The following is a 22,942-nucleotide window of genomic DNA, read 5'->3' on the forward strand; positions in this document are numbered from 1 at the left end:
TAAAGTTCTAGTACTTGAACTATGCACTATCAAGCTGCTGAAGTGACTACCTGTGTTTAAATATAAGTGCTTTTACTGTTAAAATATATAAACAGAAATGTGACAAAACTTTACCCCATTTCTGTTTCCAGCAGGATCTATTAGTGGAGATATCATTGATGAGTTAATAATGTCTTCTGATGGTAAGTAGTTGATTTTACTAACCACCTTATACATCAACAATGCTTTCCTAGAATTAAGTGACACATGATTTAAAAGAAATGAAGGACCTATATTTTCTAACTGCTTTAACAATGATTCATGAAAATTCTCCCTTAATAATACTTTTATAGTGATAGGTATCCTTCAGAATTTATTTTTCTTTGCCTACATTTCACGGGAAAGGAAACCGTAAGGGGATATTTGTCACCTTCATCGAATAAAATTCTAAACTGTTGGCACACTAGGGCTTTCCACTCATGAAGAATTTGGCCCACGAAGAGTAAAATAACATGTCTAAATCAACAGGTGACCTGAAAACCCAGTTTTTTAAATACCAGCACCACCATGGCCAATTTCAAGCTGCCGATGTGAAAACACCGAATATTACTAACATTAGCCATATCATTATCTAATGTGAAATAAATTCTTAAAAATCAAGTAGGTACAATTTGCTAATTACTTCAATAATTTCTCTCTGGGCTTCACTTTTCTGGAAATTCTTGGATTCAGAGTCCTGGGTCCTAACATATATAGCAGAGACATAGGAAATGGTAGTGGTGAAGTTAGTAAATGGTACAGTAGCCACTTAGAGATTCACTAAACATTTATGTAGAAGCGCAGAGAACACAGCAAACTTATTAAATCTAGTTCTGTTTTCACAGTGGTAAACAAACAAAATACTTTGACCAGTGTTTTTTTTTTTTTTTTAATTTTAATTTAATTTTATTTTTTTTATGTCTGTAGGAATTTATTTATTTATTTATTTATTTATTTTTAAAATTTTATTTTGTCGATATACATTGTGGCTGATTATTGCTCCCCATCACCAAAACCTCCCTCCCTTCTCCCTCCCCCCTCCCCTTGACCAGTGTTTTTAAATCATTTTAGTGACAAGTTCAACCAATAAAAATGTTAACCTTTTTCTCAAGCTAATACTAATAATGTATAAATCTCCTTTAAATGAAAATCTTTCAAAATAATAAACAAGTCATTAATTTGATTACTTTTCCTATATTTAAAAAAAATTTATGTCTGACATAGGAAACAATTTAACTTGGATTGATGCATTTGAGGGTATTTTATGTTAAACATCACTACCTGTAGATGATGTAGAAACCATCTTTAACATTGAATTTGTTTTTGGTTTGCAGTATTTCCTCTCCTGCGGCTTTCTCCTACCCCAGCAGATGACTACAACTTTAATTTAGATGATAATGAAGGAGTTTGTGATCTGTTTGATGTCCAGATACTAAATTATTAGATTCCATGGAAACTTGGGACTGTTATCTACCTCTAACTGTGTAACATTTTAGATTTCTTCATAACCTAAGTATTTAAAATAATGAATGTAACACCTTTTTAGTTCACTGATTCTGAAGTGTTCTTCCCTAATACTTTCTTCTTTACTTCACAAAACTTCAACCATAAAAACAAAGGGCTCTGATTGCTTCAGGGGAGAAGTGATTTAATATCAACCAACTTCCCCACCCCCCAAGTAATTACATTCTGAAATTTCAACTTTTCTTCCATCCAATTCTGAATTATTCTGTTTTTTCCTCTTATGAGAGGAAAGTTAAAGTAGACTTCAGGTCATCAAAAACAGAAAAAGATGGCCAAGGGCTCATCACTTGTTTATCTTATATTTTCACTGCCATGAAATTATCTATATTTCTGTATGTCCTTCAAACAGACATTCACTGCCACTTATAAAGTGAAGGATGTAAACGAGGATATATAACTGTTTCAGTGAACAGATTTTGTGAAGTGCCTTCTGTTTTAGCACTTTAAGTTTATCACATGTTGACTTCTGACATTCCACTTTCCTAGGTTATAGGAAAGATCTGTCTATGTAGTTTGTTTTTAAAATGTGCCAATGCCTGTACATTAACAAGATTTTTAAAAATAAAATTGTATAAAACATTTTAATTTTTTGGTCTTTTGGGGGAATTTGATGCATCATAACTGTATTACAACTGAGCCATTAATCTTGCAGCTTCGTCAACATTAACTGGTTCATTTTCATGCTGCTGCTGAGGAATCTGAAGGGAGAAAAGTATTATATTTAAAAACTTAGATAACAACAGCAAACAACAATGACTTGTATATAATCTGTTATCTAATTTAATTTCTTCTTGTCATACCTTTGGAAGAAGAAAAATTCTTATATTCAGACTTAATGTTTTAGAATCTGAATATGTTTTACCTACTATAGAGCCCTGTACTAAAAATTACATTCAATTTAAAGGTTTTGAAAATTTGGAGTTTAATTTATTAGCCATACCAAAAGCAAATGGTTTCTACTTACCAGCTTTTTCTGTAGAGGTTCAAGAGAAAGGCTTTTTGAGAAGTGTGCAAGTTCCTTTTGTATATCTATGAAAGCTTTATTCATTCTGTTAACTTTTTCATTATTCACAATGTTTATCTTTTAAAAAAGAAAAAAAAGCATTAATCCACAATCTCATAATCACTAAAGATAAAATAAAATATATTCAGTCTTAAACTTGTTAAACCTAAAACTCTAAAAACTCTTATCAAACCCTATCAATTTCTGGTGATAATTCACACTAAAATTGTTAGTCTTTTTAGGAAATTTTAGTCAAAAGGTTTTGGTTTTTTAAAAATAAGGATTATATGAATATGCCTCATACCTAGACTTCACAGGTATAAGCAGGCCAAAGTTGTAACCATAATCTTTCCAGGCTACAGTTCTATCATACCTTTTCTGTAAAACAAAAAAACTTGGATCAAATGCTTTTAGTCCCTTCTAACAGTACGCCTCCGTATCCTTGACCTTCTTGTTTTAATGGAAATCCCCGGAGGACAGCTTCCTCTGCAGTCCTACTCTTTTAATTCTAAGAGGTAGGGGTGGTGTTCTTACTCTCACTGTTGGTACCAAACAATTTCTTCTTCAAAATCCTCACCTCCCTTGTGTGGCAGAACATCCTTTCCTCATTGCTGTCACCTACCACAATTATTTGCCCCTTCGTGAAAGATTTCAAACCTTGGCTCACTAACCTCTCATGCATGGCATCACTGCTTAGTGGCGTCAACAGAAATCAAATCCAACGCCCTCTTAATCTCTTGAGGTCCTTGTCTTCAGGGATTTTTTCCACTACCTACCTCAGCTATCCTCTCCCATAAAATACCCCAGACTCGGTCATTACCTGTAACTGCACCACTTCCTGTCCTTATATCACTTAGTTAATTAAAAACAATTCTTGAACCTTACTGAAACCTTTCCCCACCACTTTCACTGTTTGTCATATCTTCATGACTGTAATTTAATCAATCACTTCTTTACACTCTTTTAACTTTCTCTTTTCCTTAATCAAACTTGCTTGACAACCTGGTTAAATCCAACTATTCCTTTTCTGAGCAAGGAACTGAAGCTGTAGAAAATCATGACTAGCTGACTGGCTTCACTTTAAATTCATGACCACAAACTTCAACTTACCATTTATGTAACACCTGGCAATCTTACCACTTCCCTCTACTAAGTTAGGTCACTTTCTGAGAAAAGTATTTGATGCTCTCTCTAACAATGAAGGCTTCCCACAGATTTCTCTCTCTTAGATCCTATCTATCAGCATACATAACGTTCTAATACCACCTATCCAAACAAAATAATCTTCCTCAAATACACCAAGCTTTTCCCTAGCTCAGGACCTCGGCACTGCCTAGATCATGCTACTCCCAACACTTCACAGCTTATTGCATTACTAGCCCCTTAGCATGTGGGTGTTGGCTTCAATGTCAAGTATGAGACTGTCATCCTCAAACCTCCATTATATCCACCAGCTTTATTTCCTTTATAGCATTTACAAAGTCATAAAACTGATCAAAAAGCCTAATAAATGAGCTAGTTCATGAAAGTTGAAAGATAAAATGTTACATGTTTATGAACTATTATGACAATTACTGAGCCCTGGAGAGCTGATTCCACCTACAACTGGAACTTAAAAATATTTTCTTTAAGAATTTTCTTAAAAGAATCCACTTAATCTTGATGAAGAAATTCTCAAATATTTTGAAATATAAACAAAGAAAAAGAAGCTCCTTTTCAAATTTTGCTTTTCAAGAAACAAATTTTATCTTCATTTTACTGGTTCTGTTTGAGTTTCAGATATCTTCAGAGAGAAGAATTACTGAGGAGCAAAAGAATGGGTGCCGACTGAAATCCCATGTCTTGGCTCTGTTAGTAGATTCTTGAATATATTTGAGTTCAGAGATAAGAACTGTTTCCCATACCATGGCTGTCTTATGACTTCTGTGCTATAATCTATAATACAGCTATCAAACTGTTATATATAGTGATTCATGCATTTGCAGTTAAAATACTTTTTTCTTGAATTTGGACTCAAGAAAGGGAAGTCATTTTTCTTCTTAAAAAAACCCCAAATGTTTAAAATCATCTTGCCTTTGTAAGAAAGAATAAGAACTTTTGTTTTAAATACTAGCATTTAGTTTTGCAGTAATTTATAACTATTCTTTTCTTGTAAATAATAAAGTCAGAGTGTTTAGTAATACTCACTTTCTTAAGATTAGTGGTAACTGGTTTTGCTTTGTTTTTAGCCTTAAAGTGCTTTTGGCTGGCTATGTGAAATACATTCCTGGACTTCTGCCCTCTTAATTTGTTCTTGGCCATTGTCTAGGAAAGAAAGAAAAAAAGTTCAATTAAGCTGCCCACATTTATAAACTGTAAATCAATTTAAGTTTCTAAAGGTACCAATTAAATCTAAGAAATTTCATCTTACTCTTGAATATTTTAAAAGTTGCTTCATGTATTAAATTAATTCCATGTCTTTCACCTCTATTAGATTTTTTACTCTATCAATGCAGCGTATATAATTCTTTTCTGCATATGCTGCACCTGGCCCATAAGGAGGCACCCAATCAGTCTCTGCTGGTTGAATTCATTATCAGGACAACAACTGTTTTTCTCTGCAGCATCTGACAATGTTAACCTTCACCATCCATCCCTCCGGTAGTCTACAAACTACTATACTATTCTGGTTCCTATCATATTTTAGGGACTGACTCTGTCTCCTTCTTGACTTCTTTTTGCATTCCTTTTTACTCACCCCACTTTCTCTCCTGCATACCCCTCAAAAACCAGTCCTTAATCCTCCACTTCCTCCCTCCGTACGTTATGTTACTGTCACGACTTCCATATTACCTTTATGTGAATGGTTCTCGCCTTGAAACCTTATTTTCTTTGCTCTGCAGCTAAACACATTAAGCCTGTACATTCTGCCTTAGAAATATCTCTCAAATCTGTCTTTAATAATGTATGTAAGGAACAATTTTTAAAATAACTGGGCCGCCAGTTAGTTGGTTAGAGCGTGGTGGTGATAACATCAAGGTCTGAGGTTCAATCCCTGTATTGGCTAGCTGCCCCCCCCCAAAAAATATATATATATATAGAGAGAGAGAGAGAGAGTTAACATTTATTGAGTTTTTACTATATATACAAGCACTTGGCTAACATTTTATGTGCTTTAACTCGTTTACTCACAACATCCCTTTGTGGGAAATACTATTATCCCCATTTTATAGACAAAAAACTGATGCAAACGTAAGTTCATTTGCCCAGCATCAAACTATTAATAACAAGAGGATGCCAGGATTTAAAACCAGGCAAACTAGATCAGAGCTCACATTATGTGATATTGCCTCTCATGTATAAATAAAAAAGCAATCCAAAAACATGGCATAGTATTGCCTAGTTCAGGACTCGTTACTGCTGCAGTCCTTAGGTCCACTTGGTTAGACAATGGGTTGGCAAACTGTACATGGACCAAATCAGGCCAGGCACTTATCTTTGTCAGTAAAGATTTATTAGAACATAACTATGTCCATTTGATTATGTATTGTCTACCACTGCTTTCCTGCTACATCTATGGCCCACAGAGCCTAAAATATTTACTATTTGGCCTTTACAGAAAGTTTTCCAATCCTCAGCTTAAGCCATCTGCACAGTGCCTATCTTGCACAATGCTATGCAATGAACTTTCCCAATGTTAAAAACTTTCAGTGACTTCCATTGCACAAGGGGCAATATACCTTGATCTGGCATATTACTGGTACCCTGAATCTAGCCTAAATCTGTCCAATGTATTTTCTACCTCTGTATACACACTGCACTAGCCAGCCTAGTTTACTAATTGTTCTCTTAAGACACCTTTCTTGTATTTGTTTACATCATATCTAACTGAAATTTATATCCCCCCTCAATGTAGCCTCAGGAAACTATTTAACAAAGACAGCAACACTTTTGAACTCCAAAAGTACTCCTCCTACTTTAAAAAAAAAATGAACGCAGTAGAAAATACATGATTATTACAGAAGCAGAAAATACAAATAAACCCCCCAAATTAAGTAATCTAAAATCCTTCCAATAATAACCAACATCCAATCATTCATCTAGTATTCATTAATCCATTACTATGAGCCGGATGTGGGGTGTGGTACAGAACCGATATATATATATATATAATATATACATACATATAAAGTTCATGGAAAATTGGAATTGATAGTACAAGTCTTGATGAACTTTTTTTTTTTTTTTTTTGTGACCGGCACTCAGCCAGTGAGTGCACCGGTCATTCCTATATAGGATCCGAACCCGCGGCGGGAGCGTTGCCGCGCTCCCAGCGCCGCACTCTCCCGAGTGCGCCACGGGCTCGGACCCTTGATGAACTTTTTTGAAGTACCCTCGTATATACATGTCTATTACGTGTAATATTAAATTAATATATACATGGAACATAGACACAGACACATGATAGGTGATATATACGGATCATACATGTACATAATGATAGGTATTATATATTACATATAATACTATATATAATTTATATATGGAACACACAGACATAACTGTAGATGTTGTTACCGGCAACATACAAGTAGGGAGGGACACGAGAATATGTCGACTAGAGTTGAAGACAGGAGGAAGGTTCATGGACAAAGTAATACCCTAGTGGGGTGGAGGGGAGAAGGGTGTTTAGAGAAATTCTCTGGCAATCGCGTGGAAATTGTGACGATAAAAGATACAGCCAAAAATTGGGATCCTGCCAAGGAATGAAGGCCCAATTAGGGGCCAGGGTTTCGGGCCTGGGCCAACAGGAGCTGCTGCCCAGTAGGGCAGCCCAAGGCCGAGTGCGGCCACAACGAGCCTCCGCGCCACAGCGGCACGAGACCGCCCAAACCTGCTTCAACACCAGGAAACTCCGCACCAGCCCTCCGAAGAATTAATCTCTCACCAGACCTTCGATACTCGCGTGCAGCAACTCAAGCTCCAGATGACACCATCTGTACGCGCACAGTACAGGAAGTTCCGGGGAGTGACCCAGTTAAAATACGGCTCGGGAGCCTTAGTTCCGCCCACCAGTGAAGCCCCGCCCGCCGGGCGTCACTCCGCCCTCTGAGCGGGGTCCCGCCCGCGGGGTGTAGCCCCACCCATAGAGAGAGATTCCTCCCGCCGTGGTAAGTCCCGCCATATTAGCATTCGTTGCTTTAGGCTGGGTTGCGGGCGTCTGCTTCGCACAAGCAAGGTAGAGTACTTAGGGAAGCCCTCGAGTCTCGACAGCTCGGGGTGGGTACATGTGCAGAAACCACCCGAGGTGTTTCTGAGTCACCGAGGGGTGAAGACCGTCACACAAGTAGTCGACCCTCAGCCGCTGCTCCTGGCAGACTCTGCCCATGCTCCCGGCAGGTGGCACTGCGTACCTTTGGGTGTCGTCCCGGGCGCGGCGGCTGACTAGAAAGAACCTTGTTGCGTCTGGAAAAGATCTAGACCTATAATCTCCGAAGGGAAAGTGTATAATGAGCGAGAAGTTAGAAATGCTATTCTCACTGTAGCTTACTTGCTTTTTTTTTTTGCTTTTTTTTTTTTTTTAAGAGGATCTTAACCCTTGACTTGGTGTTGTCAGCACCACGCTCAACCAGTGACCAACCGGCCATCCCTATATAGGATCCGAACACGGGGCCTTGGTGTTCTCAGCACCACACTCTCCCCAGTGAGCCACAGGCCGGCCCTTCCTTGCTTTGAAAAGAGTTTCTGACAGCACGGCAGAGGCAGAAGAAACCAGTCACAATATACAACATAAAAATAAAGCAAGTACCAGGGAATTTAGAAAACCCTAGAAGAAATACTTTTCCCTTCCGGTTTTGTTTGTGTGTATATTTCCCAATTAGGACGTTCTGAGTTGAGTTTTTTAATTCTAAGAGGATTCAGTTCTTCCAAGAGGATCTCCCCATCAAAGCTAAGTTTTCACGTTTCACTACTTAGTCAAGGTCATAGGAAAAGATAGATTTCAAACAAATGTATAAGTACTGATATTTATATGCCATTTTGTAACTTACAAAAGAGTTCAGCCTATACCCTGCTCCAAGCAGCAAAATAAAGCAATTATACTACCTGCCTTTTGCAAGTGAGGGTACTGCTAAGGCTCAGAGTTAAAGCCATTTGCTGGCAGCCACACAACTAGAATCCACACTGACCGGAACTCGGTCAAGTCCTCTTTCCAACAACATATCAGCTACTTGCCTGCTTGCAGAAAGATGAGCCATTTTTACAATAAATCATTTTATTATGTTTATTCTTATCACAACAAAACTAACAAATATATTAAGGAAAGAGGAATAATTACCTGTTAATGTATGTTTATTCAAAATTTTGAATTCTTTCTAAAGAGCAACCTTTGAAATAAAACACCTTAAAATGCTGGTATAAAATGCCTGTAATGAGTGGGAGCAAAACCAAAACAAAACCAAAGCTACAGAAAACAATGAGTTTCATTTACAAGGCCAGAGTTATCCACAAATACTGAAGCAAATAAGGCAGTTATAATTATGGTTCCTTAAGCGCGAAGTTATTGATGTATATGCAGAAGACAAAGAAGCAAATGTAATGGAATGACATAAAACAGTGTTTATGAAAACTTAGCTTTTTATTAGCTACGCCTAATAGCTTAGGCTTAGCTTTTATTTTGAAATGGTGAGATAGAGATACAAGTACATACACCAAGGAGATAACCATGGTTATACAGGTAAGAGCAGAGGCATTATATAATGTATGAGTGAAGAGGCATGGATTTCTGTTTACCTCTTCTACCAACTGACATTGTGACCTTGGAAAAGTTACTTCATTTCTTTTTTTTTTTTTTTTTTTTTTTGTCTTTTTGTGACCGGCCACACCGTGAGCGCACCGGCCATCCTTATATAGGATCTGAACCGTGGTGGGAGCACTGCTGCGCTCCCAGCGCCGCACTCTCCCAAGTGCGCCACGGGGTCGGCCCAAAGTTACTTCATTTCTCTGCGCCTGCCTTTCTGATATGCAGATGGCCATTATACCCATGTGCTTTGGATTGAGTGTCCCCCCAAAACTTGACCCCCCACTATGACAGCATTAAGAGGGTGGGAAATCCTATTATGGTAATTGAAAGGTAGGGCCTTGAAGAGGTGATTAGATTGCAGGACCATGCCGTAACGAATGGTTAAAAACAGTGGTCATAGGTGTGGTTCTGAGGGCTTCAAAAAGAGTGTGTGAATGAGGAGATCAGTCTCTCTTTTTCTCTCTGTCCCACCATTTTGCCATGTGATACCCTGCCGTCACTGAAGTCACCACTGAAGAAAGCCTTCACCAGATATGTTCCCTGGACTTTGGACTTCCAGCCTCTGAAACTGTAAGCAATAAATTTTGTTTTCTCTATAAATTACCCAGTTCCGTGTATTTCATTATAAGCAACAGCAATGGACTAATACATCATGTCAGACAACATTCATTATCTGCTCAGCATCCCTTTTTGAATAACCACTCTTCCTCCATAAAACGGTCCTGGCTGGTCAGATTCTCTTCTGTGATTTTCTATTTGGAGCTAGTGGAAAATGCTCTCTCTTGCATTTGATGTCTTTGTGCTGTGAGGATATGAAATTGAGGCTATTAGTGACCATCTCCACCAGCAACTTGGAGGAAGCCTGTCTACAGTGGAGAAAACGAGGGCAACACACAAAAGAAAACAGCTGAACAATAGAAGAGAGGACTCTGATGACATCATGTGAGTTGTTGGATCTAGCCACAGATGGAAGGAAGATCCATTGCTTTTTGGGGGGACTTACACTACCTTGGGTTATTTTTTTTTAATCACTTATATGTGAAATAGTCTTGACTCTACTCCTGTCCTACCTACTTCACAGGAGGTAGGGTTAATGAAATACAAAATATGAAAGCAAATGGTATTACTAAAAAGAAAGGAGCATGTTAATTTTCTAAGAGCCGTATTTACCTATGAACCAAATGAACCACACACATAGAAAGAAAAAAAATAGCTTCAGTTTTCTCAGTCTTTAAAAATACATGCAAAAAATCATATTTCCAGTTTTTTGAGCAACTTTAAAGGTGAATAAAATCACAAATGGAAAAAACATCTTTCAGAAACCTTATTTTCCTGAGACACAGAAATGCAGGTTCTTCATACAGACCAGGTCCTCAAAGAACTGTCATGGAAACAATTCAACAAGTAAACAAGGATAATTAGGGAGAAGAAGAAAATGAGAGCACACATAGATAATTACAAACCATCTATAACAAAACTCACAGCCCTCCACGGGAAAAAAGCCACCTTTATGTAGATAATACTCCATAATAAACATTTCATCTAATCCATCTTAAACTTTCTACCACTCAGATTTATTCAGTTCAAATAGTTTGAACACCTAGGCTCTGTGAGAGTTCAAAGGAAGTACATGATGCATTTCTTTCTCTTAAGGAGGCATAATCATCTGGATTGGGAATGCACCTAAAATGATTCTTGATAGAAAGTGGTAAAGACTATCATAAGTGCACAAAAATATGCTATTTATGGAAGGAAGTAATTTTGAATTCTGGAAACATTCATGTTAAAGTACCCACTTAATTATTGGCTTAGAACAGAAATCAGCAAACTACAGCCCAGAGGCCAGATTCGGCCTACTGCTTATTTTTATACAGTCCAAATTATTTTACATTTTAAAATGGGGGAAAAGTAAAAATAAGAAGAAAATGGTATAACACATGTATGTTCTATTAAATTCATATTTTAGCTTCCATAAATGAAGTTTCTTTGGAACACATCCACACTCATTTGTTTACATATAATCTAAGGCTGCTTTCATGCTGCAACAGCAGAGCTGCAGAGTTGCAACAGAAACCACACAGCTGCAAAGCCTAAGATATTTACTATTTGGCCATTTCCCAACTTTAAAACTTTTGAAAACTTTATCAGCCCTTGTTTTAGAGAATGAGCAGCATGGTGGTGTAATTGGTTAAAGTATTAGTGTTTTATACTCAAAGCTGTAGGGAGTTTAAGAGAATAGAAGGCATTTTTTTCTCCCAACAGTTCAAGAAGGTAGCTAAACCTTCTGAGTTTGGGTTCCGTTGCTTCTAATGGATATAAATAATTGTCATGCTTCTGGGCTGAAAATGGAAGCTCCCAGATATGTAGAGGACACTTCTACCTGGATCATCCTTAGGGAGTAGAAATGGAAAATGGCTTAATCCTAGGGGAGAAGATGAGACTAAGGAAATGATCAGGGGAGAGGGTGGTAAAGGGCTTTTTGTAAGTGCTTGAGACTTATGTCCCTGTGGCACACACCACTATGGCCTTAGGAGCACTAACATAAGATCCCTGCACCAGTAAGTGCAACAGAGGGATTGGAGCTTTCCGCCTCCAAATGTAATCCGGACTTTAGCAATGAGCATCTCAGCAGCCACTGTGATGGGCTGAAGACTAGAGAAAGTTTCCCATTTTCTGGGCACTGGGTAAGCCATCTGCTTCCCATAGAGTTGAGACTGAATTTTTATGCCAAATTAAAAAGTAAAAGTTTGGAGTCAGATTTAATTTGATCAAAAAAATTAAGTTTTATGATCTTCCTTACATGCTTACATTCAAACATTTAAGCATAATGATGTTTCTTAAACTCAAGCATTTTAATAGGCAAAAATGAAGCTGTAAGTCCTACTAGGAACAAAGCATAACACGAGCACACCGTAGACCCAAAGATGGACATGCAGTGCTTATAGGAATGGGAGTAGTCCAATATGGTTGGAGGAGTAGGAGTGTGCCGGTGCTGCTGAGGATGAGCTAATGAAGGGCCTTAACAACCAGGAAGGGTTTATTTTTTCTTTTATTTTGAAATAGTTACAAGAATAATACTAGCTTTTATTTCCCTGAACCATTTGAGAGTAAATTACTGACAAGATGCCTCCTCATCCCTAAGTACTTTAGTATGTATTTCCTCCCACATAACTGTAATGCAGCCATCAAAAATCAAGAAAAGAACACTGACACATTACTACTATCTAATCCACGATCATCATTAAAATTCCATCTCTTAACTCGATAATGTGTCTTATAGCAAAAGGATCCTATTTAGGATAAAGTATTGCATTTAGTTGTCATATGTCTCTTTAGTCAACTCTTATCTGGAACAGCACCACAATCTTTTCTTGACTTTCCTGGCTTGACATTTTCTAAAATAAGAATTCAGTCATTTTGTAGAATGTTTCTTAATTGGGGTTTTCCTGTTGTTTCCTCATGATTAGATTCAGAATATGCTTTGGTGGTGCCTGCAAGGGACAGAAATACCATGGAAGTGATACCGAGATCTCTTATGCATCCTATCAGGTGGTACATGATTTTGATTGTCTCATTACAGGGAATATTACTTTTGATCACTTGATTAAGATGATATCTTGCCCACAATAAAGTTACTCTTTCTTCCTTTTCAATTGTTAGATATCTTGTAAGAAACTATGTAAATATCACATTACTCACCAAACTTTTACATACTAGTTTTGGTATATATTGATGCTTCTTGGCCATGATGATTGCCAAATTGTAATTTTTATATTTCCATCATTCCTTCTACAGTCATCAGCTGATATTCCATTGCAAGTAAAAGCTATTTCATATATCCATTTATGTATTTATTCTTTTATTTACCTCAGTATGACCTCGTGGGCTGCTGTCTTATTCAATAGATGATAGTGTTTTATTATCACAATTTATTTTGACATTTACATTGCCCAGATTTTGTCCAGGGAGTAGTCCTTCAAACACTCACATGTCCTGACTATTTGACCTGTAACCGTCATTCTTTGACCACTTCCTTACTTTCTTTTTTTTTTTTTTTTTAATGGTTTTTTTTTTTTTTTTTTTCGTGACCAGTACCCAGCCAGTGAGTGCACCGGCCATTCCTATATAGGATCCGAACCCGCAGTGGGAGCGTCGCTGCGCTCCTAGCGCCGCAGTCTCCCGAGTGCGCCGCAGGCTCGGCCCAACCACTTCCTTACTTTCTGACACAGCAAAGCATTCCAGGCTCATCTTTGACCTATGCTTTCCCCAGTCCTCGAATCAGTCATTTCTCCACAGAGCCTTGGTTCCTTTTAGAGAAGAATGATACATAAAAACAAAGATCTGGGGTGTCGATGCTTCCAGATCTTCTCAGTGTGCAGAGCTAGGCAGTATACGCATCTATGTACATGCTGTTTGTCTGTCTACCTACCCGTAAATATTCACACACCACACTGACTTTATTTATTTATATATGTACAAACCATGAGTTCACACCAGTATCTCCAATCCAATTGAATACCATAGTGCTTATTTTAATTTTATACTATCCACAGTTGTGATTTCCTTCTCCGTCAATGAGAAACCTGGTTCCCATTATTTTAAATATATGTATTCATTTGGTTTATCTTCCTGTAGGTAACCAATCTTCCTGCATTGTTGCTACCTACCTCTCCCACCCCTACCCCATGCAGGTGCCCTGCCCACTTCCATGGGGCTCCCAGCACCCACCTGGGCTGCTGTCACCTGTACAGTTGGTTTCCTCAGCCTGCTTAGGCTCTGGTTTTCCCTGAGCAGCTTAATCTCCCCTCCCCCTTCTAAGATCTAATGTCTTTTAGACTGAATTAAGAAGGGAGGAAGGAGGAAAGGAAGGGAGGGAGGAAAGAAGGGAGACAAATATAATAGAGTTTGAGATTTTACTCTATAGGCAATTAAGGACCTCTTCTCCCCCACTCCCACCACACACACAAACGCACACGCACATTCACACATACACGATGGCTTGTTGTAGGGAATAATTTTGGTGGCAGCATGAAAGTAGCTTAGAGGAAGGAATGGTTGCAGGCTGGGAAGCAGTGGTTCAGGAAATAAATGATGCAGGAGACGGAGACCCTTGGATGACTGTGCACCCACTATGGCCCCTCTGAGTATCCAATGCATGAAAAACAGTTGATAAAAATTGTACGCAGTCTGCATTTCTGTGTAATTTCTTTATGGGCCAAATAAATAGTAAAGCTACCCTCCAATGAAATTTGCATTTCTTCTGAACAGCCAATTAGATCATGAAAATTTTCATGATTGATTGTGGAAATGGAGAGTCATTTTTTTAAAAAAAAGCCCTCGGTGACAGCAGCATTTATTTCTAAGAAAGAACATTTATAGCATAGTCTCTACAAGAAAATAGAGCAAAAGAAACAGGGTCCTCTACCTTTCTACCTAGGTCAAATTCCTGGTAATACCTGAACCAGCCAATGAAAAAAGATGGTTAACTCTTTGGTAAAGGAAAAGTGACTCACTTCAGCAGATCATTATAAAGCTGCAGGGGGTAGGTGGAGGCTTTAGCTTTTCACTGTACATTTTCTTTTTTTTTTTGTAGTAACATTTTTTTTTTTTATCCCTATATAAGATGACCGGTAAGGGGATCTCAACCCTTGACTTGGTATCGTCAGCACCAAGCTCTCCCAAGTGAGCTAACCGGCCATTCCTATATAGGGATCCGAACCTGTGGCTTTGGTGCTATCAGCACCTCACTTTCCCAAGTGAGCCACAGGCGAGCCTCTAACATTTTTCTTTTTAAATTTTATTATACATACATGTGGGGTACAATGTTGATTTTCAGTAATTGTGTACAATGCATGGTGGTTAGATCAGTGTAGCTAGCTTATTCATCATTACAATATACAATCATTCTTTGTGTCCATTGACCAATTCCTCATTAGCCCCCCTCCCCTCCCCTTTTCCACCTCTAGTTTTCTAAAAGTTCAACGTATTACTGTGATTGTTGTTTCCTTTCTTTCTCTCTGTCTCTCTTTATTGTTCATTTGTTTATTTAGTGATTCAGCTCCCAGTTATGAGTGAGAACATGTGATATTTCTTTCTGCACTTGAGTTGTTTCACTTAGAATAAACTTGATCTGTACCTCTTACCATACGTGAAAATCAACTCAAAATGGATTAGAGACTTACATATAAGGTCTGAAACTTTAAAACTCCTAGAAGAAAACATAGGGGAAATGCTCCAGGATTTAGGACTGGGCAATGACTTTATGAATAAAACCCCCAAAGCACATGAAAAAATAGAACAAGTGGGATTATATCAAACTAAAAATCTTCTTCACAGCAAAGGAAACAATCAGTAGAGTGAAAAGACATTGTACAGAATGGGAGAAAATATTTGCAAACTATGCATCTGACAACAGATTAATATCCAGAATATACAAAGAGCTCAGACAACTTTACAGCAAAAAATCAAATAATCCAATCACTGTATATTTTCTATAATCAAATATCATATTTCTTGCATGTATGTTTGTCTCTCATGCACTTTTCTGGGCCCAGGTCCATCCATCAATCACCTTTGGATTTCCATCCAGGATTATGTATTTCTATCACATGGGAGGTGTGGCATAAGCATTTTCTGAGTGAAGTAAAATTCCTCAAAGTGTAAAAAGCAGGCAAGAGATTGTAGCTGATGCACTAAAAATGATTGAAAAGCACTATCACCATCAGCATAACTAACACATAGAAGAATATTTTTTATCTTGTAGGACTATTCCTTGGATGGGTGCTCCACAAATATGCTATTAATTTAATTAAGCAAAATTTATCCAGAATAATCTCCTGGCCAAATGCCTGAGATCTTGAATCTGACCTAATTACATTCACAAAGGAGAGAGCTTGCATATATAATATTAGAAAGTTAATAATGGTTAAAATGAGGATACTTCAAAAAGTTCATAGAAAAATGAAATTAAAAGATAATATAAACCTTTCCATGAACTTTTTGAAGTATGCTCGTATATACCATAAAGCCAATAAAAATATTCAAAGAGTATATGAAGTTCTTACACAATTTTTATGATAGTTGATTACCATGCGAGTATTGGTTAAAAATTTGAGGAATTGTGAAATATTTAGCAGGTGCATGTCTAAAACTCAGAAAATTGGCAAAGGCAGAGAAGGCAGTGTGCTATTAAATCATAATTTAACACGGTAAATTTCAGCAATGCTTACAAGTAAAAAAATGAAAGGATGAAGTACTTTGTAATTATCAAGTTTATCAACTCTCAAACTACCTAAAGGTCAACAATGATTTTGTTTTTCAGTTGACAGTGTTATATTCAGAGTATACACAGACGGAAGCAGTCAGTTTTTGACTCTCCTCTTCCTGTATTGTTTTATGGTAACCCTGTTGTAGAGGTCCTACTAAGAATTACGTGGATATCTATATTATGATGCATACAACAAAAATATTGAGGAAAATATGGTATTTTACAAACATTGGGCTCCTTAAAAACTTTTTTTTCCTTTTGGATTAGAGAAGTCATGAAAAGTCATTGTAGAAATTTGAAAAATTCAGAAAAGTATAAAGAAGAAAATGAACAACCCACAATAATTGCATTCTGATCTAACTCACCATTGTATCTTTCTCTCATTTGGATTATTGTAATACCTTCCTAATCTGTTCCCTTGCCTTAATTTCTACCCATTGTAGCAGCCAGAGGGATCTTGCTAAAATGTTAATCAGATCATGTCATTCCTTAGCTGAAAACCTTCTGATGTTCTCACATCACTCAGAATAAAAGCAATGTACTTACAAAGGCCTGTGAAGACCTGCATGAACCCCTTCACCCAGCTGCTTTCTTGTTGTTCACTAATCATGCCAGGTGTCCTCCTGCTCTTTGACCTGTCTGTCTGGATCACTTTCCCCCTAAATATCTGCAAGGCTCATTCCCTCACCTCTTTGGGGAATTCTCACAAATCTTATCTTTTCATTGAAGACTTCCCTAACTACCTCTGTAAAACTGTGAATCCTTCAACATCCTCTGCTGTCCCATTATCATCATACTGTATAGTTTTTGTTGTTTATTATCTGTCTAGAATGTAAACTCCATAAAGGCTGATCTCTTTATCTGGTTTTATTTGCTGCTGTATTATTTTTCTAATGTTGTGTAACAAATCACCCTCCAACGTAGTGGCTCAAAACAAAAATCATCATTCACTTTCATGATTTCAGTGGATCTGGAGTTTGGGAGGGGTGTGGCTGGATGGTTCTGGCTCGAGGTCTTTCCTGAAGTTTCACTGGATGTTGACTGGGGCTGTAGTCAGCTAAAGGCTTGACTGGAATTGGGGGATGCACTTGCAAAGCATCTCACTCACATGGTCACAAGCTGGTGCTGGCTATGGTCGTGATGCCCAAGTCCTCCCCAAGTAGACCTCTTCACAGAGCTGTTTTAGTATTCTCATGACATGGCAGCTGGGTTCCCTCAGACTGTGTGATCCAAGAGAGTAATAGGGAAGCCAATGCTTTTCATGACTTAGCCTTGGAGGTAACAAACCATTACTCCCACTGGATTTTATTAATTATACATGCTAGTCTTGATTCAGTGAGGAAGGAGACTACACAAGGAGTTGAATTCCAGGAGGTGAGCATCACTGAGAACTACCTTGGAAGCTGCCTATAATCCCTGTGCCCAAAACAGTGCCTGGCATGCAATTAATAGGAGCTCAACATATTCTTAAACATATGAATAAATTCCATCCTAGGCTTTTTTGGGTATGTTTTTTACAGTCTTTCTTTCTACTCACGTATACTATATTGCTTATTAAAAATTGGATTTCCTCTCTCGAGAAAATTTTATAATCTGTACATCTAAATATATATACAACTTAATATGTATAATTTTGTAATATAATATTTAATGTCTTTCAAATATTATATTGTATTGATGTACATAAGTTGTTTCAACCCACTTATCATTAGCATTTCTGTTGTTTCTAGATTTTTTTTCTGTTGTAAATACGTGTTGTGATGAACATTCTTGTATATAAATCTTAGACGGAATCTCATAATATTTTCTTGGCAGCATGCGTAGGAATAAAATTTAAAGTTATGAACATTAAAAATTCTTGAATATATGTGTTCTGTTTCTCTGGAGAACCCTAACAATATATAATACAGTTGTGTATAGAAAGAAGAACTCAAGGAGTGCTAGAAAGGATGGGTGGGTAGCAAATGAGAGATATATATTCACAGAGGGATTTTCCCCCTAAAGAGAAGAAATTCTAGAATATGTTTGTATGCTGATGGCAAGATGAAGAGAGAGTGGAGTTGGCAATGTAGGATCAATGATGTCAATGAGGATATAATGGTATGTGTTTGTTGGGAGTGGGAGGTTTAGCTAGACATGTAGTGCTAGTGTGCCAAGGCTTTAGTGGTGGAATGGTGAAATCCAGGTGAGGAACTTCTTGGAGTGAGAGTAAATCACAACTTCCTTGGTGGTAAGATGAGGATATGGGTCCTGCTCTTGATAGAACAGATTTCCCTCCGGGAGAGCATGGTGCTGATAACACCAAAGTCAAGGGTTCGGATCCCCAAAATGGCCAGCCGCCAAAAAAAAAAAAAAAAAAATAGATCGCCCTTTCCTAGAGGACAGAAAGGAATAAACTGTATAACAGCTGATGACAGAATGCCTATAGCACCTCTAATTTCTCTCTGTCATTATATTTCAAAGAGTTGACAGCAATAGAGGACATTTACTTATTCATTCCAAGCCAATAAATTATTAATTAAATTTGCTGACAGCCAAATCATGTGGCCTGCATTATCTGGACTTTTCAATATTTATCTGATGTTTATATAAGTTCATTTCCTTTTAAATAATCCTAGCATTCTATTTTATTTTCACACTTTACCTACTTTTGTAATATGCTCAAATAAGATATGAAACATTGCAAAATAAGGTGTGAATAAATTTCTATTAGAAAACTGTTTAAGATTAAATAAAAGAATAAAAATGTAGAAGGCTTTTAGAATGTATCTGACAATACAGGACAAAGAAATGTTTGTTTCTGAAAAAAGCTCTTGTTTCTGAAAGCTTTAGTTGCAGAAGTGATTCACTGAAGTTACCCTTTCAATTTTGGTCTGAGAATCTTCATCCTGGCATGAAACCTACATCACTTGTGCAAGTCCTGTAACTTCTATGGGTCTCAAATTCCTCCTTGGAGGATTGCATTAGGCAATCTTAACCTTGGGAATGGGAAATGAAAGAAATATAAACCCCATATAGTATCAACTCCTTAAAATCAACATTCTCCGTGAGATATGGAGTGATAAGACATTCCCATGGTTAATTAGTCCCAGCTGCACAAATCAAAGGTCTCCTTGAGGGAAGGGAAGAGGGCACAAATTAGCACTTTGGACTTGGGACTCTGAAGATTGGGGCTATTTCCCTGACCATGTGGCTTGCTCTCAGGTACCTGGGGAACCTTGCTCACCTCAATTTCCTGCTCAGTTAAGAATCAGATGGTAATAGCTACAGTTCACATTCAGAGGTGCTAAAAAGAACACCTGGAAAAATGTGCATCTCAGAGAAAGAGTCCCTGTACATGCCCTAATAAAACAATACAGTATTAACACATACTTTGATATTTCCTTAATATGTTACTATGTTAATTAAATATTTTAATGGCTAGATTTGTAATTTACAATTGCTGCTCATATGACACACAGTGTCTGATTCATTGAAAAGGATACCAGACTTAAGTATGTTTTGTTGCAAAGGAAGCTTGAGCTGGATCTAGCTGGTTCAAGAGTGACGTGAGGATTATGACCACATCCTAGGTCAGGATTTCAGGGTTCTCAGGTCAGTGTTAATCATCCTTTATTTGTTTATACTTAATGGTTGTTAACCCCGGAGACAGAGGCTCTTTGTTAAGAAGAAGACACATGATTGGTTATGAAGGATCATTTAGCAGTTTTTGGGTTCATTGATGTGAGGAAGTAGAAGTTTTTTGTCCCCTCAATTTTTTTTTGAAAAAATTTTAAACCTACAGGAAAATTCTAAGAATAGTGTCATGAGCTCCTAAATATCCTTCAGGTAGATTCACTGATTATTGTCTGAGACATTTGAAAGTCAGTTTCAGACTTCAAGGTACTTCAGTATTCATCTCCTAAAGCATTCCCAGTACCATTATCACACCTTAGAAAATTAACATCAACTCAGTAATATCACATATTTTAGGGTACCTGAGAAAGTTCATGGAAAGTGTTGTATTATATTTCAACTCTATTTTTCTTTTTTCTTTTTTTGTCTTTTTCGTGACCGGCACTCAGCCAGTGAGTGCACCGGCCATTCCTACATAGGATCCGAACCCGCGGCGGGAGCATCGCTGCGCTCCCAGCGCCGCACTCTCCCGAGTGCGCCAGGGGCGCGGCTCAACTCTATTTTTCTATGAACTTTTTGAAGTACTTTCATATGCTGTCCGTGTTTAAATTTCCCCAATTGTTCCAAAACATCTATTACAACTTTTATTTATTTATTTTTCAACCTAGGGTCTAACTGAAGTTCACACATTACATTTGGTTGTTACATATCTTTTGTCTTTTTAAATCCTAGACCGGGCGACTATCCTATTAGCCTATAACATTTTGCCCAGAAGTTTTAGCATCCATTACTGATCCTTGCTTGAACCAGATATTGCATTGACCTTGCAAAAATGGTTGTTTCAAAATTCTATCATTTCATCTGTATTTAGTAGCTGGCATAAAGAAGAATCTCTCTCTCCCTCTCTTTCTCTCTTTCTGTGAGCATCAATCACTATGAACTCATGTATATTCGGGAGGGGTTATAATCTATTACTATCATTATTCTCTTTGATGGTCAAATTGTCCCAAATTTGGCAGAGGGACCTCCTTCAAGCTAGCTCGTGCAGCTAGATCCGCCTTCAGTCTCAGGGCAGCAAGCTTGCCAAGCATGCAGGAAAACATAGCCTGAACCCCTTCTTTCTTGCTGGGTCAGAAGAACAGGACAATTTGGGGAGCAAGTATCAACCAACGGGTTTGGTTCCCTCTCTCCCCAAGCCACAGGCCTGCAGAATGTTAAGAGTAACTGGCGGGGAACAGGAGGAATGAGCTATGGAACCAGCCCAGGGCTGGGATCTCTGTTCCTCTTAAAGAGCGACCTCCCACCCTATTAGCGGTGTCACGTGGGGCGGGTTACTTGGCATCTCTTAAGCCTCATTTCCTTGTCTCCTAATTAGGGGCACTTATAATATCTTCCTCAAGGGAATGCTGAGAGGATCGAATGGAAAAATATGGGCAAACGTCTTAGGTCAGACCCCGGCCCACGGTAAGTAGTTATTTTTAGATTGTGGTGATTACCAATATCAATATTGTTCTGTAGTTGTAATCACCACTACTACCACTGTCACCCACCTCTTCACGTCTCCACCAGGCTCCCCACCTCCCAGCCTGGCAGCTCCAAGCCAGGGTGACTCATTTCTTTCCAGGACAGCCCTCTAGGCAACTTTCCTCTCCAGAAGGACTACTTCCCAGAAGGCCGGAAGTCCCCTCTGGAAACCGTTCTGTGTCTGTCTCTCTCTAACCCAGTCTTCCACTCCTGAGTCCAAACCGAAGAGTCAGAGGGACTGGTGCCGGGGGCTCAGCCTAGCTCCGCCGGCTCCCCGTCAGCCCTCGCACGCACGCCATTGCCCCCTGGAGGACGAGGTGGGGAGCGCCCTGGCCCCGGGGATCCCGGGCTCCCACCTCTGCCGGCAGCGCCCCGCGGTTCCCGCCCTCCACTGGCTCGCGCCCGCGCCCCCGCACTGCTGCCTCCTGCCTCTCGCTTCCCGGCCACATCTTCCTCAGCCTTCCAGCCCGACGGACCATGTCGAGGTTCAGCTGGGGATACGGCGAACACAACGGTGAGTGGCTTTTACTGATCGGAGCGGGTCTCTGCGCAGGGGGCGGCCGAAGGGGCAGGTCCGAAGCCCCGGCTCCCGCCGATCACACGTCGCTGATCTCACACTTGCGAGAAACTTTTCGGTTCCTCTAAACTGAGCGGCGTTCCCCGGAGCCCAGTGAGGGAAGCCGGGGGCAGGCTCAGTCATGTGTAGACCGGCAAGTGTCTTCTGCGGGCTGTGGGGCGTGGAGGTGAGTGCTGGGGTGTGGTAGCTCGGTCAAGATTCCGAGACCCCCGTATCGTTATACATGTCCGTTCACCTTCATTTGAAAAGCCAAGGACTTTCCTGAGTAATAACCACTATCAATGAAAGGCTTGGAGATTACAAGTCTGATGACACACTTTAATAAAACGAGGACAAGCTCGCTTTCAGTTTTTTAAGCTCACTGTTCACTTTGGAGAAACAATTCATGGAAAATCTTTGAGAATATAGTTAAAATATCTTGCTTGCATTGTGGCGCTGAAGGTTAAGTTGCCTTCTCGGCATCCAAAATACTGCAAATTTCTTAATAACTTTTACAAAGAAATATTCCCATAGCTATTTGCAGCTGGCTGACTGCTGTTGGCTTTAGTAAGGCTTTAGGTTCTTTCTGGGAAGTCAAGTTCTGTTTGGGGCTACTTCACTCTTCCTCTTTTTCTATGTTTTCAAAGGATAAAC

At 38.7% G+C, this 22,942-nt stretch overlaps 3 protein-coding genes across 7 annotated transcripts in view; 2 read left to right on the top strand and 1 right to left on the bottom strand.

The window, feature by feature from the left end:
• The window catches only part of E2F5 (E2F transcription factor 5), a 22,931-nt gene extending 21,369 nt beyond the window's left edge, over positions 1-1,562 (top strand). Inside the window, exons 7-8 of one of the 2 annotated variants that reach the window (XM_063079763.1) lie at positions 132-182; positions 1,353-1,562. In XM_063079763.1, the coding sequence (XP_062935833.1) occupies positions 132-182; positions 1,353-1,462 (161 nt within the window). In that variant the 3' untranslated portion in view covers positions 1,463-1,562. The remainder of the gene's footprint in view (positions 1-131; positions 183-1,352) is intronic. The other variant, XM_063079764.1, reaches the window with a different exon arrangement.
• On the bottom strand, positions 1,197-7,539 carry RBIS (ribosomal biogenesis factor). 3 transcript variants are annotated; one of them, XM_063079765.1, is made up of 4 exons: positions 7,478-7,539; positions 4,733-4,849; positions 2,507-2,623; positions 1,197-2,240 (listed from the first exon to the last, which is right to left on the bottom strand). In XM_063079765.1, the coding sequence occupies exons 2-4, from the start codon at positions 4,844-4,846 to the stop codon at positions 2,169-2,171; spliced, it is 303 nt and encodes a 100-aa protein (XP_062935835.1). In that variant the 5' UTR covers positions 4,847-4,849; positions 7,478-7,539; the 3' UTR covers positions 1,197-2,168. The 3 variants fall into 3 exon arrangements, with proteins under 3 accessions (XP_062935835.1, XP_062935836.1, XP_062935837.1); XM_063079766.1 differs by having other exon boundaries at positions 7,446-7,528; XM_063079767.1 differs by having other exon boundaries at positions 7,473-7,518.
• A 14,433-nt stretch (positions 7,540-21,972) lies between these two features.
• Positions 21,973-22,942, top strand: part of LOC134363983 (carbonic anhydrase 13) — a 31,781-nt gene continuing 30,811 nt past the window's right edge. Inside the window, exon 1 of one of the 2 annotated variants that reach the window (XM_063079853.1) lies at positions 21,973-22,246. In XM_063079853.1, coding sequence (XP_062935923.1) covers positions 22,210-22,246 — 37 coding nt within the window. In that variant the 5' untranslated portion in view covers positions 21,973-22,209. The remainder of the gene's footprint in view (positions 22,247-22,942) is intronic. The other variant, XM_063079852.1, reaches the window with a different exon arrangement.

Source organism: Cynocephalus volans, chromosome 15, assembly GCF_027409185.1.
Source record: "Cynocephalus volans isolate mCynVol1 chromosome 15, mCynVol1.pri, whole genome shotgun sequence".
In the NCBI taxonomy this organism is placed as follows: domain Eukaryota; kingdom Metazoa; phylum Chordata; class Mammalia; order Dermoptera; family Cynocephalidae; genus Cynocephalus; species Cynocephalus volans.

Coding starts and splice junctions, on each gene's coding strand:
- RBIS (XM_063079765.1), bottom strand. CDS start 4,846: ATGGCCAAGAACAAATTAAGAGGGCAGAAGTCCAGGAATGTATTTCAC. Junction 2,624..4,732: donor TTACCACTAATCTTAAGAAA/GTGAGTATTACT, acceptor CTTTTTTAAAAG/ATAAACATTGTGAATAATGA. Junction 2,241..2,506: donor AACCTCTACAGAAAAAGCTG/GTAAGTAGAAAC, acceptor TTCTCCCTTCAG/ATTCCTCAGCAGCAGCATGA.